General features: G+C 40.6%; 1 protein-coding gene across 7 annotated transcripts in view; it reads left to right on the top strand.

Annotated features, from left to right (window-relative positions):
• The window catches only part of LOC122550789 (heat shock protein 105 kDa-like), a 91,690-nt gene that overhangs the window by 68,521 nt on the left and 5,070 nt on the right, over positions 1–18,099 (top strand). For all 7 annotated transcript variants that reach the window (XM_043692046.1, XM_043692048.1, XM_043692050.1 and 4 more), the window contains 3 exons: positions 2,304–2,444; positions 5,310–5,435; positions 9,177–9,284. In XM_043692046.1, coding sequence (XP_043547981.1) covers positions 2,304–2,444; positions 5,310–5,435; positions 9,177–9,284 — 375 coding nt within the window. The remainder of the gene's footprint in view (positions 1–2,303; positions 2,445–5,309; positions 5,436–9,176; positions 9,285–18,099) is intronic.

Raw genomic sequence — 18,099 nt, 5'->3', positions numbered from 1 at the left:
GATGATGATGAATCTGCTAACCCATTCCCAGTTGCCAATGCATTCGAACAGGGCTGCATGCCAACTCTGACCCTCTTTAGCATGCATCTCTCTTGAATAATTTACCATGATTCTGTCAGATTAATCAATATTGAATGGATGGGAAGCCACATAAAAACATCTAACAGTGTTTAGGGGCAAAGGAAAGAGATTGGCTTGAAGTTAAAATGGTCAGAGACTCATTGTTGCAATGCAGAATGGTCTTCTGCGGCATTGTAGTAATTCTGATTCTGTGCTCAATCAAGTTCCAATTTTGTGGTATAGGGTGTGATTTTGAATCTTGACGATGTCATGAAAACAGAGTGCAAAGTACAAGGAGGTACACTAAATGTGTGTAAAACAGTATACTATAATTCTGTGCAGCTGAGGAAGGACACAAATGCTTTCGAAGTGTTATAGAAGAAGTTTGAGATTGATACTAGACTTTACAGTTGGGTAGACTTTAATTCTGGATTACTCCTTATTCTAGTAGAGAAGGCTAAGAGGAAATATATGGTTTTTTTTGAATAGTTAAGATAGATAAACTGTTTCCAATGACATAAAATTAGATAACCAGAAGGCACAGCTTTTAAGTGATTAGCAAAGAATCCAGAGGTCACATGAAAAAGAGCGGTCTCATACAATAAGTAAATATGGCCTGATGGATACTAACCAGATTACTCTTTGAAAAAGCCAAAACAAAATCGATAGGGAAATAGTTTTTGTGTTATTTATGCATCAAGTTACTACTTTTGAAATGTGATGAATGTTTTTGTTTCAGAAAAAATGTAGCAACATTTTGTCAAAGAAAAGTTCCAGTCAAAAAGAGCAGTCAAAATAACTGATCATTATCCTGATTGAATGAATACCAGGCAAAACACCAAGACAATTCCTGGCCCTCTTAAAAGAGGTCCATAAGTTATATCATGTTACCTGCAAACTGGCAAATTAAATGTAGCAAACCTCAAAGCAATAGCCTAAATTGTGCTCAATTGTAGCTTGAATTAATAATTTATGACTTGAGACAGAAATGCTATCAACTGGGTCAGACAGCTGCGCAGATTCATTTTTCCATTTGATTCATGTAGTCACTACCTTTGTGTCTCTTCTTTTTAAAGTGCCATTGTTTGATCTTCTCTTTTCCAAAGTCCCAAAACAGCTTATAAAACAGTAATTACTGCTCCTAGAATTTGAGGGAATCAGCCTCAACACTGAAAATACCTCAAAAAAGGAGGAGCTCTCACAGCCATAATTTTTTCCTGTCCTCCATCTTGGATTAACCAGAATCCATTTGGTATGCTTGCCTTATTGGCCAGTGCATTGAGTATAGGAGTTGGGAGGTTATGGAGTGCTGTACAGCACATTGATTAGGCCACTTTTGGAATACTACGTGCAATTTTGGTCTCCCTGCTATAGGAAGGATTTTGTGAAACTTGAAAGGATTCATAAAAGATGTACAAGGACGTTGCCAGGGTTGGAGGATTTTGGCTATTGGGAGAGGCTGAATATGCTGGGCTATTTTCCCTGGCGCATCGGAGGCTGAAGGGTGACCTTGTAGAGGTTTATAAAATCATAAGGGGCATGGATAGGGTCAATAACCAAGGTCTTTTCCCCAGGTGGGCGAGACCAAAACTCAAGGGTAGTGGTTTCAGGTGAGTAATGAAAGATTTAAAAGGACTCTAAGGAGCAACTTCTTCACAGAGAGGGTGATGCTTGAATGGAATGAGCTGCCAGAGGAAGTGGTGGAGGCTGTTTCAAAGGCACCTGGATGAGTATATAAATAGGCAGGGTTTAGAGGGATATGGGCCAAATGCTGGCAAATGGGACTAGATTAATTTAGAATATCTGATTGGCATGGACAAGTTGGACCAAAGGGTCTGTTTCTGTGCTGTACAACTCTAAGACTCTAGTTAGGAAAAACTAGTTATTAATTGTTATTATTGTTGATTATTGCAGGGTCTTAAAATAGTTTGTTTACTATTTTGCGCACCTATTCTTTTATGGGATGAATTATGTTTGTCAATTATGTTTAATCATATTCTTAAGTGTTTCTATGTGCATACTTAGCTAAAGTGGCTTTTATAAGAGGTCTCTTTCCAAAAGGTTAATTCCCATCTGAAAGGTAAATTAATGGCCAGGTTGATTTTAGGCAGTTAAAGTATAGATTGTTGTGAAAAATTTTCAAAAAAATTCCCAGCGATGGAGACCAGTAGAATATATAATTGTTATAAAGGTGTTGTAACTGTTATATTTCATTTTACTTGTTTTGGATTTTGCACCCACAGTCCAATACTGAAAAGAAAACTGATCAACCTCCTGATCCAAAAAAGCCAAAAATTAAGTTGAAGACTATTAATCTTCCAATTGAAGCTAAACTGGTTTGGCAGTTTGGGAAAGATTTGCTTGACATGTATTTTGAAAAAGAGGTAAGTAGTCTGTGGGAATTATTCTGATCGCTGTCCCTTATACTTAAAGGAAAGTAACTCAAATATGTAATACATATTCTAAACCTTATTGAATTGCAATTGAAGAAATAACAGCGAGTATCGGCAATTTTTTTGCATCTCCATAAAACCTGTGTACAGCGTAACACCCATGTGAGTAAGTTCGGAACAAGCCGAATCAAAGGCCGTGAGGAAAAAAATTGCATATTAGCTAAAAATAGCATAAGATGTAAAGATAATCACAAGAATCATTGCTTAGGTTAGTATTTTTCTTCATTTATATGGACAATTTAGATAAATTTGTGAATGGTTGCAAGTTGGAGTGATAAAAACAGATCTTGGAACGAAGTATATGATATGCTATTTTACAAGTTTATCATACTTTAGTGAATAAGCTTCAATATTGTTCAGTGTGAAATAGTACAGTGTAGTAGAATGAATGAGGCCATATATGCTTTGGAAAGTATGTCTCTGCAGTTTACAGGGTTGCATATTTGAAGTAAGTAATGAAGGAGTTATGGGCAGCAATTCTGGAGTACAGGTTTCCTAAACCACCTGCAATTTCTAATTTTAGGATGCTTTTAATACTCCTAAAAGTACATTTACAGATTTCCTCAAAGTTCTGACATCCTAATTTCCTTTCTTTTAATTTGGACAGCAAGACTATAGGACTTGCTTGCTTGTTTTTTCTCACATTAGACAAAAATACAAAAAATCCATAGTGCATATTAAAAAGCATCTAAGAATCTTGAATAAGTATCAAGAGGGCAAATTTCTATTGCAATGCATTATTTCTAGTTGTACATCCTGGCTTTGTTAGGGATTCATGTACAAAGTCCAGGTAATAAACATTTCCGATCTAAATTCACTCTGTTTATAACTGTGGCTGCAGCCTTTAAAGCCAGAACATTCTCCTGAATTGTTCAGATGGTTATGAGCTGGAAATGTGTTGCTGGAAAAGCGCAGCAGGTCAGGCAGCATCCAGGGAACAGGAGAATCGACGTTTCGGGCATAAGCCCTTCTTCAGGGCTTATGCAGATGGTTATGATGCTCTCACATAATCCCATTTCTCTTTTTTTTAAAGTTCATTTACCAGATGTGAGCATTGTTAGCTAGGTTGACATATTTGTTTCTTTCACTTCCCAATCATGAGAATATAGCCTTTTGTTTTGATTAGTCATATAACTGAGTTTAGACTTTCTTGGCTTTAGAGTTTTAACCAAACACTTCTGGCCTGGAGCTCCTAATTGAAATCCTTGCACTGAAAGCCTATTACCTAAATGTTCCAAACTACTTTCTTTCTTTAGGAGAAAATTGTTCTTGCATCTGCTTCAAACAGAACTTATGCAAAATCAAAATCAAAAGCTTTCCAATCTTTGGGATTAGAAACTTAATGGCAACTTAATCATGATACCTCCTTATACTTACAAAGCAAATCCTGTATTCTACTAATTCAAAATCCAAACTCTAAAACAAATGAACAAACACCTTACATCAAACCTCTTCCAGTCTGAAAAATACCCATTAACCAGTGCTCTCTGTTTCTATTGGCTGATAGATAGGAAACAAAGTAATGGTTAATGGGTATTTTCCTGGTTGGAAAAAAAGTTTTTAATGGAGCTCCCCAGGTACCAGTACTGAAACCTTTTTTGCTTTCTTTGATATTGAGGGCCCAACTTCAAAGTTTATATATAGCACAGGACTTGAGAGAATTGTGAACTGAGAAGGATAGTGTAGAATATAATGATTGTGACAAGGTCAGCCTGGTGGATCTCAAAGATAATGAGTTCCCTGATTTTGGGCTGTTAAGCTTGTCCAATCAAGGACCCCTGGCTGACCGATATAAACAGGAGAGTCAGAGACTCTGGTCAGTTAGGGCTGGCTCTGAGGAATCTGGACCACTGTCAATTACCATGCACCTGTAACTAAACGGTGACTTCATGATGGGATACCGGCCTCTATGAAATTATTTCATGGAACGTTAAAAGGCATTTGGTAATTTGGTAGAGGTGGTGGATAGGTAACAGATGAAGCTCATTGCAAAGAAGTGTGACTGCCTGGAACTTAGGAGGAGACAGGTTCAGTTGAAGGTATTGGATGATTATTTCTATTAAATAATGTGTCGGGTTAGAAGGAAAAATCAGGAGATGGATGCTAAGTTACAGTGCCAGAACTGGTACAGACATAGTGGGCTAAATAGCCTCCTTCTGCTTTGTAGCAATTCTGTGATTCTGAATAGTATTGAACATTATGCAGTCATCAATGAGCATCCCCACATCTGGTCTTGTGATAGAGGGAAGGTCATTGTTGAAGCCTAGAACATTCCCCTGAGGATTTTCTGCAGCAATACCTTTTTTTTTGGTTTTTAATAATGATATGGCAGATGGATTTTCTAATATATAGATAGAAGCCTTGAATTTAGAGAATTTTGAATAACTATGATGAATGGTTCTGCAAATTCCTCACTCTTTCTTTTGCAGGATTTTTTAAAAGTTTGTAGGTCACCATCATTGGTATTTAATCTTCTTGTACTAAAAGGTTGGCTACATGCATTTCTATTGAGATCACCTTAACAAAAGCTTTTCTGCATTACTAAGTTGCACATGTAGCTGAGAATTGGCTGAATTCCTTGGTCTCAAAGATGCTAAGAAAGGAACAGATTGGATGACCAATACAAAATCTGGTTTTATCTATGTGGAAGGAATATTTATGTCCTACAGTACTTTACCAACCTGATGCAGGAATCAGTTTTTTGTATTTTGTTTGGATCATTTGTTTTTTTTCAACTGCCAGGACAATTACCCACAGCAGCTTTCAGCCATATTTACCATATTTCTTTCCAAACAGGGTGATATGATCATGCAGGATAAGTTGGAAAAGGAGCGAAGTCACGCGAAAAATGCAGTGGAAGAATATATATATGACTTCAGAGAGAAACTGTGTGGGCCTTTTGAAAAATTCATCAGTACTAAGGTGAGTTTAGCATTCCATTCAAGGTGTCAGATCAGTCTGTTATGATAAGACAGCATCTGGTCAAACTGAACTTGGAAAAGCTTTATGTAGGAAAATCTACATTGGAGCAGAGGGAGTCTTTTGGAAAGGAAATAGTGAAAGTGCAGCATTCTGAAGAAGTCATGCCAGGCTTAAACGCTGACTGTTTCTCCCGCAACGGATGTTGCCAAGCCTGCTAAGTTTCTACTGTGTTCTACCTTTGTAACAAGTTTCATTTGTTAGCAGTAAATCACTGGGAGCATGAATTTAAATTGTATTACCTGGATTTTTGCCTAGCTGTAAAAAGCATGAGGATCTCAATTCCAGGGTTCCCAACCTTATTCATGGGGTTTCTAATTTTCCCCGAGCATTTTGAAGATGTTGTCTAATTTGGAATATGAGCCTGCATCGTGCACTCCCAACTCAGCCAGCTTCATTGTGGAGATAGGAGGGTCATAGTCCTTCATAATTTTCAAGGTGTCATGGTAGCTTTTCAAAGATGTCATGAACAATAGCCTGCATGAGAGAGCTTTTTGAAAGGTAATTTCAAAAGGTTTTCCTCTTGCTCCCCATGTAGGAATGAACTATTTGCCAGGCTTCAGTACCTACTGCATGCCAAGTTATGCATCACCACTTCTATACTATATAGAAACAATGAACATTATACTGACAATATTGTGTATAATAAAAAAGCTCCTAAAAAGCTAATTAATCATTAATTTCCACTTACTGCAAATTAATATAAATGTTCGTCATTCAAAAACCATAAATATGTGAAGCCTCTTGCTGTCGTGTAAGTAAATATTGTTTGGTTTATTAAAAGCAATCAGGTATCCAGAGTTTTGAGTTAAGCTTGTTTCCCCTACAGTTCAGATATTTGAATGTGTGAATAGATTTGAGTTCCAAGGCAAGAATGCATGGCAAGGGTTGGCTTACGTGCTCAACACCTTGTATTCCAACTGAGACAAAATCCCAGGGCATCAAGGCAAACATGCAAAACAGTCCACTTTAGCACCCAGCATTCCCTCTAATTGCCTTCATCCTTTCCCAACTCAGCTTGTCCAACTGCAGCCTGCACCCAACCCCAGCAATGAAGTTTATACTTCTACAGTCATTTCTTCCAACGTGGGTCTAACAAAGATGGGAATTCTCTAAACTCCCACTATCCACTCTTGAGGTTGAAAGTCCAGGCCTATATTTGGTATCCACAGCTCTACATTAGGTATCTATTGCACGTATAAAATCTTGGATACCACTGCAAGGGCTTTGAGATGGGCATACTATATTGTGTTAAAGTAATCACCATTTTTGTTTTCTTACTCATTTGATGGTATCTCACTGTTTTATATCATGATACTAATAATATTAGTAAAAATACTCATTCCAGTAGCAATAATTTCTTTCTATTTAATTTATTTAAACTGCTCATGATGTTGAATATTCCTATTGAATTTCCTGAGGATCCTCCCTTCAAGGGCAACCCCAATTGCCTCAACCTATCCACATAACTGAAGCTCTTTATCTCTGAAACCATTCTTTTAAATCCTTTCTGCACCATCATTAAAGCTTTCACATGTTTCCTAAAGGTAGGGTGCTCAAAATTGGGCACAATTTTCAGTTAAGGCCAAAACAAGTGTTTTGTTAAGTATTAAACATTCCTCACTTCATGTTTCATCTTTCTATTCTTGCACCCTCTGTGGAATTTTACCTTTGTACTTTATACTCTATCTCCTTGTTCTAAATGCCAAAATGTATCACTTCGCACTGCTCCATTAAACTGGACCTGCCAAGGCTCCACCAATTCCAATATCATGTTGATTTATTAGTAGCTATATCTTGATGAAATTTAACACACCCCTCTACACTTTTCACTATACTTCAAAGTTTTGTGGCTTATATACCCAACTCAACAGTATTAATGGGAATCAATCGTTGGTCCTCGTAGCAACAATTCAAGTGTGACAATTAGCTATTCACGAATACCCACTTGTTTTGTATCTATATAGTCACTGTCCCTTTGATACTATAAGAGATAAATAATGATTTCAAAGAGTACAGTTAATTTAAAAGATCAGGATTCACAAGATGAATATGGTTCACCATGAAGGCTGGGAACAACAGGAATCTTCCAGAAAGGTCTTGGAATCTAATAAAGGATTAACTGGTTAGGAGACAGAAGGGGATGGGTGAATAGAATAAACAAAGATTGAAGCAAACAGTGCCAGGGTCAGCCAGGCTAGAGCAAGGTGACAGGCTTTGCTTGGATGAATGAAGATACCCAAGAATGGAAGCATCTGTTTTATTATATGTTGAATTCGAAACAGAATGAGCCTAAAGATATACATAAGTGGCAATGTGTATTCTAGCTAAACTAAAGTGAACTCTCCCTGCATATATTTAAACAATTATATACCTACCCTCAGACTCCAGTGGTTGACCATTTAGTAGTTTAGCACAACAATTTCAACTTCAGTCTCTTCTCCTTTTCCCAAATAGAAATGAAATTGTTCATTAAATTACAAACAGACACCGACATCTTTATTACCCTCTCTAATGTACTCATATTTCACCGTCATAGGAAACTTTTCAAGTTTTTTCCATTTAAAGCTCAGATGTGGCAAAAGAAGAAATTAACCTATCTGTTTATTTTGGGTCAGTCTCACTTTAATAATTTGAATTAAATATAAAACAAGGTTATGGAAAAATCCTAATCAGTTTTCAAAAATGGATAACTCAGTTTGAAGTCACACCTTGTTTGCATGATTAGTGAGGAAATATAAATTTGTCATATGATACTGTATTCTTTATTCATGATCTGAAAAATGTGTTGCTGGAAAAGCGCAGCAGGTCAGGCAGCATCAAAGGAGCAGGAGAATCGACGTTTCGGGCATAAGCCCTTCTTCAGGAATGAGGAGGGTGTGCCAAGCAGGCTAAGATAAAAGGTAGGGAGGAGGGACTTGGGGGAGGGGCATTGGGAATGCGATAGGTGGAACGAGGTTAAGGTGTTGAAGTGTTGAGCCACGGGGTGGTTGGGTTGGTTGGTGCGGGTGTCCCAGAGGTGTTCTCTGAAACGTTCCGCAAGTAGGCGGCTTGTCTCCCTAATGTATAGGAGGCCACATTGGATGCAGCAGATGCAGTAAATGATGTGTGTGGAGATGCAGGTGAATTTGTGGCGGATATGGAAGGATCCCTTGGGGCCTTGGAGGGAAGTGAGGGGGAAGGTGTGGGCGCAAGTTTTGTGTTTCTTGCGGTTGCAGGGGAAAGTGTCGGGAGTGGAGCTTAGGCTGGTTGGGGGGTGTGGACCTGACGAGGGAGTCGCGGAGGGAGTGGTCTTTCCGGATGACGAGGGAGTTGGGACCTTTTCTCAGTCCCAACCCTCGGACTCAGCAGCGCCTTCTTGACCTGCAATCTTCTTCCCGACCTCTCTGCCCCCAACCCCTCTCCGGCCTATCACCCTCACCTTAACCTCCATCCACATATCGCATTCCCAACGCCCCTCCCCCAAGTCCCTCCTCCCTACCTTTTATCTTAGCCTGCTTGGCACACCCTCCTCATTCATGAAGAAGGGCTTATGCCTGAAACGTCGATTCTCCTGCTCTTTTGATGCTACCTGACCTGCTGTGCTTTTCCAGCAACACATTTTTCAGCTCTGATCTCCAGCATCTGCAGTCCTCACTTTCTCCTAGTTCTTTATTCATGATTCAAGCTGTTTGTGAATTGCAGGATCAGAAACTATTTTCAACGTTGTTGTCTGAGACAGAAAATTGGTTATATGAAGATGGAGAAGACCAAGCTAAACAAGTATATGTTGATAAGTTGTCAGAGTTAAAAGTAAGTACCAAAATTATTTTTTCGATGGATTTATTAGTAGCTATTTTTCTTTATAACATATGTACAAGACTAGATAACTAGTCCCAGTATTCATTTTGATCTACAACTTTAACTAAGTAAATGCAAGGGTGCTAAGGTTGGTCTGTGCCTATCAGTCAAACTGATAATATCCAATAACGCTTGCAAAAATGGTAAGATCTTTTACTTCTCCGGCGAAGTGTGGGCCTGAGGGTTGCAACGTGAGCATTGTCCCACTACCATCCTTACAAATACCAACTTGCTTGATATTAAGGGGCATAGCGCATACATTTTAGCACTGGCACTCACTACCTTTGAAAATGGCTTCCAAAAACCCTGAGGATAATCATTGTGGTAAAAACAATGACTGCAGATGCTGGAAACCAGATTCTGGATTAGTGGTGCTGGAAGAGCACAGCAGATAAGGCAGCATCCAAGGAGCAGCGAAATCGACGTTTCGGGCAAAAGCCCTTCATCAGGAATAAAGGCAGTGAGCCTGAAGCATGGAGAGATAAGCTCGAGGAGGGTGGGGGTGGGGAGAAAGTAGCATAGAGTACAGTGGGTGAGGGGATGAAGGTGATAGGTCAGGGAGGAGAGGGTGGAGTGGTCCCAATTGACCACCTGATGAAGGAGCAGTGCTCCGAAAGCTAGTGCTTCCAAATAAATATGTTGGACTATAACCTGGTGTTGTGTGATTTTTAACATTGTGTCCCAAGCAACTGTAAGTTCAGGTAACCCGATGTTGATACACTGGCCTTTCATTCTGAGTTACAACAGTTGTTGAATCACTGCAATAACAATTCAGCATATCCTTAGGCAAAAGAAAACAATATGTGGAGGAGATAAGACAATAGATTACTGCACAGCTCATGCTAGCCCCAGCCCTGTTCAACATACATAATAATGACTTGCCAACACACCCTGCGAATTTGTATGTGCTGTCATGTCTGCTGTGCTATCAAAGTTCTATCCTCTATTCTGGTCCAGAATGATCACATTAATGATCACGTTACAAAGTTGATGAACTAATGCAAAACGTGGCATCTCACACCAAAACTTTCCAAACCAAATCAGGTGTGTTCCTGCTCCAGAATACCAGTGCCAGAAACATCTGCATGTTTGTGTGAATGACCAAGGCCCAAAACATGATCTTAACCCAGTATAGTTGGATAGCTTGAGGCTCCTGGAAGGATAGTATTTTTTTTTTTAAAAAAAAGTATAGGTCAAAACCGGAGCAAAAAGTACTGTCTGGGACACTGCTTTCGCAACTTCTGGATCTCAGCATTTACCTATCTCTGCTCTGCAGCAGAATATTGCGCATGTAGCTAGCAAAGATTAGAACACACACATTATGAACAATCTATTGAATACAAAAAGCTGTTCCAGTACAAATGCAACATTGGCATTTACCAAAAAATATGGAAAATTGCCCATGTATGTCCTGTCCAAAGAGCAGGACAGATAAAACCTAGCTAATCAACACCCTGTCAGTTCACTCTTGGTCATTTAAAATTTAAAAACTCACCTGTAGCATCAGGCCCACCATTGTTGTTCCAGCGGCAGGAGGTGCAGGATCGTCGAGCCAGAAGCTGTCGGGAAGGTGAGCAAAAAATTTTTTAAATCACCTCTCACATCGGGTCCCGCCATTTTACATGAGTAGAGGCAGAGGTGAACACTGAGTGCTGCCAGCAATATATTTGAGCAATGGCTGACCTAGATATTACACATGTAGTGTCTCCCATCCGCTACCCTCCTCTCACCTCCTGGTGGGTTTGATAAGCTGATTGATTAAAAATTTACTTTTTCATCTTGTATTAATTGGTTAATTGAATAAGACCAGACCAGAGAAGTACCAGAAATTATTTAACTCAAATTTGTATGCTACTAATTAACGAGGTAGCGATGGCTGGTCAGGTGACGGGCTGTAGCTGTATGATGTGGGAGCTGGCTGATCCCATTGTGAACGGCAGTGATCACATCTGTAGCAAGTGTTGGTTGCTGGAAGAATTGAACTCTCCCTGCATATACTTAAACAATTATATACCTACACTCAGACTCCAGTGGTTGACCATTTAATAGTTACCACAGCAATTTCAACTTCAGTCTCTTCTCCTTCATTACCCTCTCTAATGTACTCATATTTCATCCTCATAGGAAACTTTTCAACGGTTTTTCCATTTAAAGCTCAAACGTGGCAAAAGAAGAAGTTAATGTATCTGTTTATTTTGGGGCAGTCTCACTTTAATAATTTGAATTAAATATAAAACAAGGTTATGGAAAAATCCTAATCAGTTCTCAAAAATGGATAACTCCATTTGAAGTCACATCTTGTTTGCATGATTAGTTGGGAGAGTTGATGACCTGGAATCTAAGCTTCAAACACTGCGGCACATTCGGGAGGGAGAGAGTTACCTGGACACTTTGTTTCAGGAGGCAGTCACACCTGGATTAAGTAATTAAAATTCAGTTCGTGATCAAGGACAACAAGTGCTGCATAGGATAAAGATGCATGGTGTTATGGTAGAGTATTAGCATGGATAGAGGATTGGTTGACTGACAGGAAGCAAAGAGTGGGGATAAATGAGTGCTATTCTGGCTGGCACTCAGTGACAAGTGGTGTGCCCCAGGGATCAGTGTTGGGACCACAATTATTAACAATTTATATAGATGATTTAGAGTTGGGGAACCCTTGTATGGTGTCAAAATTTGCCGATGACACCAAGATGAATGGTAGAGCAAAGTGTGCAGAAGACTGTGAAACTGCAGAGGAATATGGATACATTGCGTGAGTGGGCAAAGATCTGGCAGATGGAATACAATGTTAGTAAATGTGAAGTCATACATTTTGGTAGGAGTAACAGCAAAATAGATTATTACTTGAATGGTAATAAGTTGCAGCATGCTGATTTGCAGAGGGACCCTGGGTGTCCTTGTGCATTAATCGCAGATGGTTGGTCTGCAGCTACCACAAGTAATTAGTAAGCCAAATGGAATTTTGTCCTTTATTGCTAAATAGGTTGAGTTTAAAAGAAGAGAAGTAAGATACTGGTGAGGCTACACCTGGAGTACTGTGTGCAGATTTGGTCTCCTTACTTAAGAAAGGACGTACTGGCAGGAAGTTCACTAGGTTGATTCCAGAGTTGAGGGGTTGGCTTATGAGGAGAGGCTAAGTGGGTTGGGATTACATTCATTGGGATTTAGAAGAATGAGGGGGACCTTACAGAAACATAAAATTATGAAGGGAATTGATAAAATAGAAATAGATAAGATGTTTTCACTGGTAGATGAGACTGGGACAAGAGGGCATTGCCTCAAGGTTAGAGGAAGCAAGTTTAGAACTGAACTGAGAAGGAACTTTTTCACCCAGAGGGTTGTTAATCTATGGAATTCCTTGCCCAGGGATGTAGTTGACGCCACTTCAGTGATTGCATTTAAAGATAAGGTAGATACTCTTTTGAAGAATAAAAGAATTAAGGGATATGGCGAAAACGTGTGTACGTGGAGCTGAGTCCGCTTAAAGATTAGCCATGATCGTTTTGAGTGTTGGAGCAGGCTCGAAGTGCCGGACAGCCTATTCCTCCTCCTCCTATTTCTTAAGTCACCATCCAACTGATAGAAGAAGTTATCAGCAGAATATGAAGTGGCACTTGCTGATAACTTCTCCTCAGTTTGAACCTGAGGGTCACACAATTTCTGACCTCATTATAGCCTTGGTGCAAATATGGGTAAAAGAGCTGAAGTCCAGAAAGGAGGTAAGAGTGATTGCCCATGGCATCAAAGATAGATTTGACCAAGGTATGACATCAAGGAACTACAGCAAAACAGGAGTCAATGGGAATTGAGCGAAAACTCCCAATGGTTAATCATAGCTCAGAAGGAAGGTTCACGTGACCTGAAATGTTCACTGATTTCTCTCCAGAGATATTGCTAGACCTGCTGAGCTTTTCCAGCAATTTCTATTTTTTCTCCGAGAGAATTTGTTTCTGTATTTACCTAGTGTTACCATTACCTTACAGAGAGGAGAGAAGATTAAGCTTTCCATATAAATGCTGCAACAGCAATGCCTTTGGTTCTGCAGCATAACAAGGAGATAGAGCAGAGGCTTTAGAGAGGGTAAGCTGTGTGCCATGCCCCTACCAAAATACAGCTAAACTCTTCCAAACTTGATGCTAGTGACAGATAGTTGGCAGGCCAGCCAATGCAAACAACATTTTGGTGTGCAAACCCATAAATGTTCTATATATCTCCCATTGTGGTGTTTTTTTGGCATCCTCTGCAACAGAACTCCTCGAGTGACTTCATTCTTCAATGATCTATCAAAGTAACCATATCCTTGACTTAGTGCGTGTATGCACTGCAACCATGTTGAATCCAACTCTATCTAGTAACCTCCATGGATGAAGAGCTTATGCTGAAAACGTCAACTCTCCTGCTTCTCGGATGCTGTCTGAATGGCTGTGCTTTTCCACGCTTTTCAACTCTGATCTCCAGCATCACAGTCCTCACTTTCTCCTCCCTGTACGATATGTGGGCCACTTCCTGGGATTGTCATATCCAGTAAACAAGCCTTTTCATGTGTCATGTTGTTGTTCTCTCTCTTGTTCCTTGGATAAATGTGGCTGGAGAAGTGTAAATTTTGTGTATTTTCAAACACTCAATCAGATCAAAATACAACATCATTGGTGTGAAAGATGGTATGTAGACTGCCAAACTCCTCATGCTAGATAGCAGCATCAGAATGAATAGGAGGATGAGAAGCAGTATTACTGAACAACACTACTTTTTAACCCCCTCTGAATTCTCACTACATGGACTACCAAAGGCTGTTTCACAGTTGGACTCCAATTCTGAAAGTTTTTTCCTCCACAGTGCACAAGATATGCAGGCACTCTTGACCCTTGCTGGTTCTACAAGATTTCATTTCATTGTGTGTCACCTAATCCTGGAAGAGGGAGGGTAGAATGTCAGTGACTGTGGCACAAGGTACTTGGTTGACGTACCTACCATACCCGAATAGCAGTATGTAAAGGCAGCAGTTGATGGATTTGAGGTCCTTGAAATGGTAAATATGAGAGTGAGCTGGAGTATGTCGATTGAATGGGAAGATGCATTCTGGTTGACGTTTTTCTCACAAGTGACGCCTGTAGACTATTTGTTCATTTCTCACTACTGCCAGGTCCTTGGCTCCAGCGTTCAAGATTTTAGCACCCAAACAAGCTGCTTCCACACTTTCTCAGGATGATCCTTGAGGGTCTTGTTACTCTTTCAGAACTGGTCCATCTCTAATTTAGTGTATCTCCATCACGATGTCTCTAGCACTTGAATCATTCCGAGATCCTCTGCACCCTCCTGTTCCATTTACATGTTTAAAATTGCAGCGGTATTATTCAGCAGAGCTTCCCATTGATGATTGTAGATTGTAAATAATTGAGCGTCAAGACATTGATGCCTGTGGCCTTTCCACCTGTTATATCCTGTCAACCTAAAAATGACCCATTTATACCTACTCTCTGCTTTCTGGTAACTGACTAATCCTCTGTCCATGCTAATATGTTTTTCCTCTTTACTGTGAACTCAGTGTATGGAGTAATCTTTTGATGTGGCACCTTGCGAATTCCTTCTGGAAATTTATAATCCATCTGATAATTTAGAATCATTAAATTCTGCAGTATGGAAGTAGGCCATTCAGCCCATTGAGTCCACACCAATTCTCCAATGAGCATCCCAGCCAGATCCACCATCCCTACTCCACCACTGTAACCCTGCATTTTCCACAGCTGATCCACCTAGCCTGCATATCCCAGTCAAACATAATTTAACAAAAACATGTTGACTCTGTCTGATTGCATTTAGATTTTCTGACTGTCCTGTTTTACCCTCCTCCGTGGGTTCCAGCATTTACTGAAAGATGTTAAGCTGGCTGTCTAGTTTCCTGCTTTGTCTCTGTCTCTTCTTTTGCAATTTTGAGGCATTTCTAAAATTGAGGGAATTTTTGGAAATTTAAAATTGATGCAGCCCACTATCTCAGCAGCCATTTCTTTTAAGACCTTAGGAAAAAATTATCTATCAAGACCTAGAAACCTGTCAACATTTCTTTTCAAGTTCTAATAATTTCTTTCAGTTTCCCTTCCTAGGTGATCATAATTGTTTTAAATCCTTTCATCCCTTTCAGCATTCCAGGCTGAATCTTAAAGTTTTTTTAAGTATAAATCACATCGGGATTGGTGCACTGATTGAGATTTCTAGCCAGATCATACCTAACTTCCGTTAATTACTGTACCTAACCTTCTGAGTATCATACCTATTTTCTGCCCGACCTTACGAAGTGCCATTCCATATCACAGAATAGACAAGTTCAGTGGAGGAGCCAGCTCTAAAAGCCTGTTGCGTACAAGCACTGCTAGCCCTTTGCTGCCCTGCACACTTCCTGGTATTGTCCTGGACATGGCATACAGGGGGAAATTGGGGCTTTGTCTTGCAGGAATGGACCTAGAGTTCTTGCTGAATGAAGTAGTGCACAACTGCGACTTCACTTCCCTCAGGATCTGGAGTGGAGGGCTGGACACCAGACCATTCCAGTTTGATTCAAGGTTGCCACATGGGTAAAGTAGTCTCAACCATCTAGAGGAATGCACAGCACTGTAGGAAGAATATTATGTCTTAATCTACATCTCCACCAGGGTAAGATTGACAATCTTCTCTCTGATACCTCACCCATTTTCCACTAAGGCTCATAATCTACTACACTCACTATTGCCTGTAACATCTTCCCCATTCGCCCTCACCCATTCCAACTCACAACACCTCTAACCTTGTATGCTCTCTGCACTGCCTGCTCACTTGCTTGGAACACTTTGTCACAGTAACAGGTGTGTCACCCAGTTTTTACTTCGTTAATATGTCATTCCAGGAGGGAAAAAACCCATAATAAGACAAAGAAAAGTCAAGATGGATGATATGCTTCCTATCACTCAGATCCTCAACTGTTTTAAGAGGAGACTGAATCTGATTGAGTTTTTTGAAGAAGTAACAAAGAGGATTGATGAGGGCAGAGTGGTAGATGTGATCTATATGGACTTCAGTAAGGCGTTTGACATTGGAGACTGGTTAGCAAGGTGATATTTCATGGGCTACAGGGAGAACTAGCCATTTGGATACAGAACTGGCTCAAAGGTAGAAGACAGAGGGTGGTGGTGGAGGATTGTTTTTCAGACTAGAGGCCTGTGACCAGTGGAGTGCCACAAGGATTGGTGCTGTGTCCTCTACTTTTTGTCATTTACATAAATGATTTTGATGCGAACATAAGAGGTACAGTAAGTTTAGAGGTGTAGTGGACTGCGAAGAAGGTTACCTCAGATTACAACAGGATCTTGACCAGTTGGGCTAATGGGCTGACAAGTGGCAGATGGAGTTTAATTCAGATAAATGCTAGATGTTGCATTTTAGGAAAGCAAATCTTAGCAGGACTTATACACTTAATGGTAAGGTCCTAGGGAGTGTTGCTGAACGAAGAGATCTTGTAGTGCAGGTTCATAGCTCCTTGAAAGTGGAGTCACAGATAGATAGGATAGAGAAGAAGGCGTTTGGTACGCTTTCTTTTATTGATCAGAGTATTGAGTATAGGAGTTGGGTGGTCACGTTGCAGTTGTGGACATTGGTTAGACCACTGTTGGGATATTGCGTGCAGTTCTGGTCTCCTTCCTATCAGAAAGATGTTGTGAAACTTGAAAGGGTTCAGAAAAGATCTATAAGGATGTTGCCATGGTTGGAGGATTTTGAGCTATAGGGAGAGGCTGAACAGGCTGGGGCTGTTTTCCCTGGAGTGCCAGAGGGTGAGGGATGACCTTTTTATAAGAGATTTACAAAATCATGAGGGGCATGGATAGTATAAATAGACATAGTCTTTTCCCTGGGGTGGGGGAGTCTAGAACTAGAGAGCATAGGTTTAGGATGAGAGGGGAAAGATATGAAGGAGACTTAAGGTGGTTTAAGCTAGCACAATGGCAACATTTTAAAAGGCATTTGGATAGGTATATGACTAGGAAGGTTTTGGAGGGATATGGGCCGGGTGTTGGTAGGTGTGACTAGATTGAGTTGGGATATCTGGTCAGCATGGACTGGTTGGACCGAAGGGTCTGTTTCCATGCTGTATATTTCTATGACTCTATGACAGTCCCTAGCAAACCCGTAGGCTTGAACTGTTCTCGGATGTTGCCCTTGACCTACTGTTCTGGTATCCTCGGAGCAAAAGTTTAAGCCCTTAGCCATCCTGATATCCTTCTCTAAAGCGCTCTGCTAGGAGACTACCTGGTCAGGTCCACGCCCCCCTACAATCTACCCTCCCATCCTGGCACCTTTCCCTGCCACTGCAGGAACTGTAAAACCTGCGCTCACACCTCCTCCCTCACCTCTATCCAAGGCCCTAAAGGAGCCTTCCACATCCATCAAAGTTTTACCTGCACATCCACTAATATCATTTATTGTATCCGTTGCTCCCGATGCGGTCTCCTCTACATTGGGGAGACTGGGCACCTCCTAGCAGAGTGCTTTAGGGAGCATCTCCGGAACACCCGCACCAATCAACCACACCGCCCCGTGGCCCAACATTTCAACTCCCCCTCCCACTCTGCCGAATACATGGAGGTCCTGGGCCTACTTCACCGCCGCTCCCTCACCATCAGATGCCTGGAGGAAGAACGCCTCATCTTCCACCTCGGAACACTTCAACCCCAGGGCATCAATGTGGACTTCAACAATTTCCTCATTTCCCCTTCCCCCATCTCACCCTAATTCCAAA

The sequence above is a fragment of the Chiloscyllium plagiosum genome, chromosome 6 (genome assembly GCF_004010195.1).
Source record: "Chiloscyllium plagiosum isolate BGI_BamShark_2017 chromosome 6, ASM401019v2, whole genome shotgun sequence".
In the NCBI taxonomy this organism is placed as follows: domain Eukaryota; kingdom Metazoa; phylum Chordata; class Chondrichthyes; order Orectolobiformes; family Hemiscylliidae; genus Chiloscyllium; species Chiloscyllium plagiosum.
Note: the sequence above shows the minus strand (reverse complement) of the source record. Positions and strands in the feature narration are given on the sequence as shown.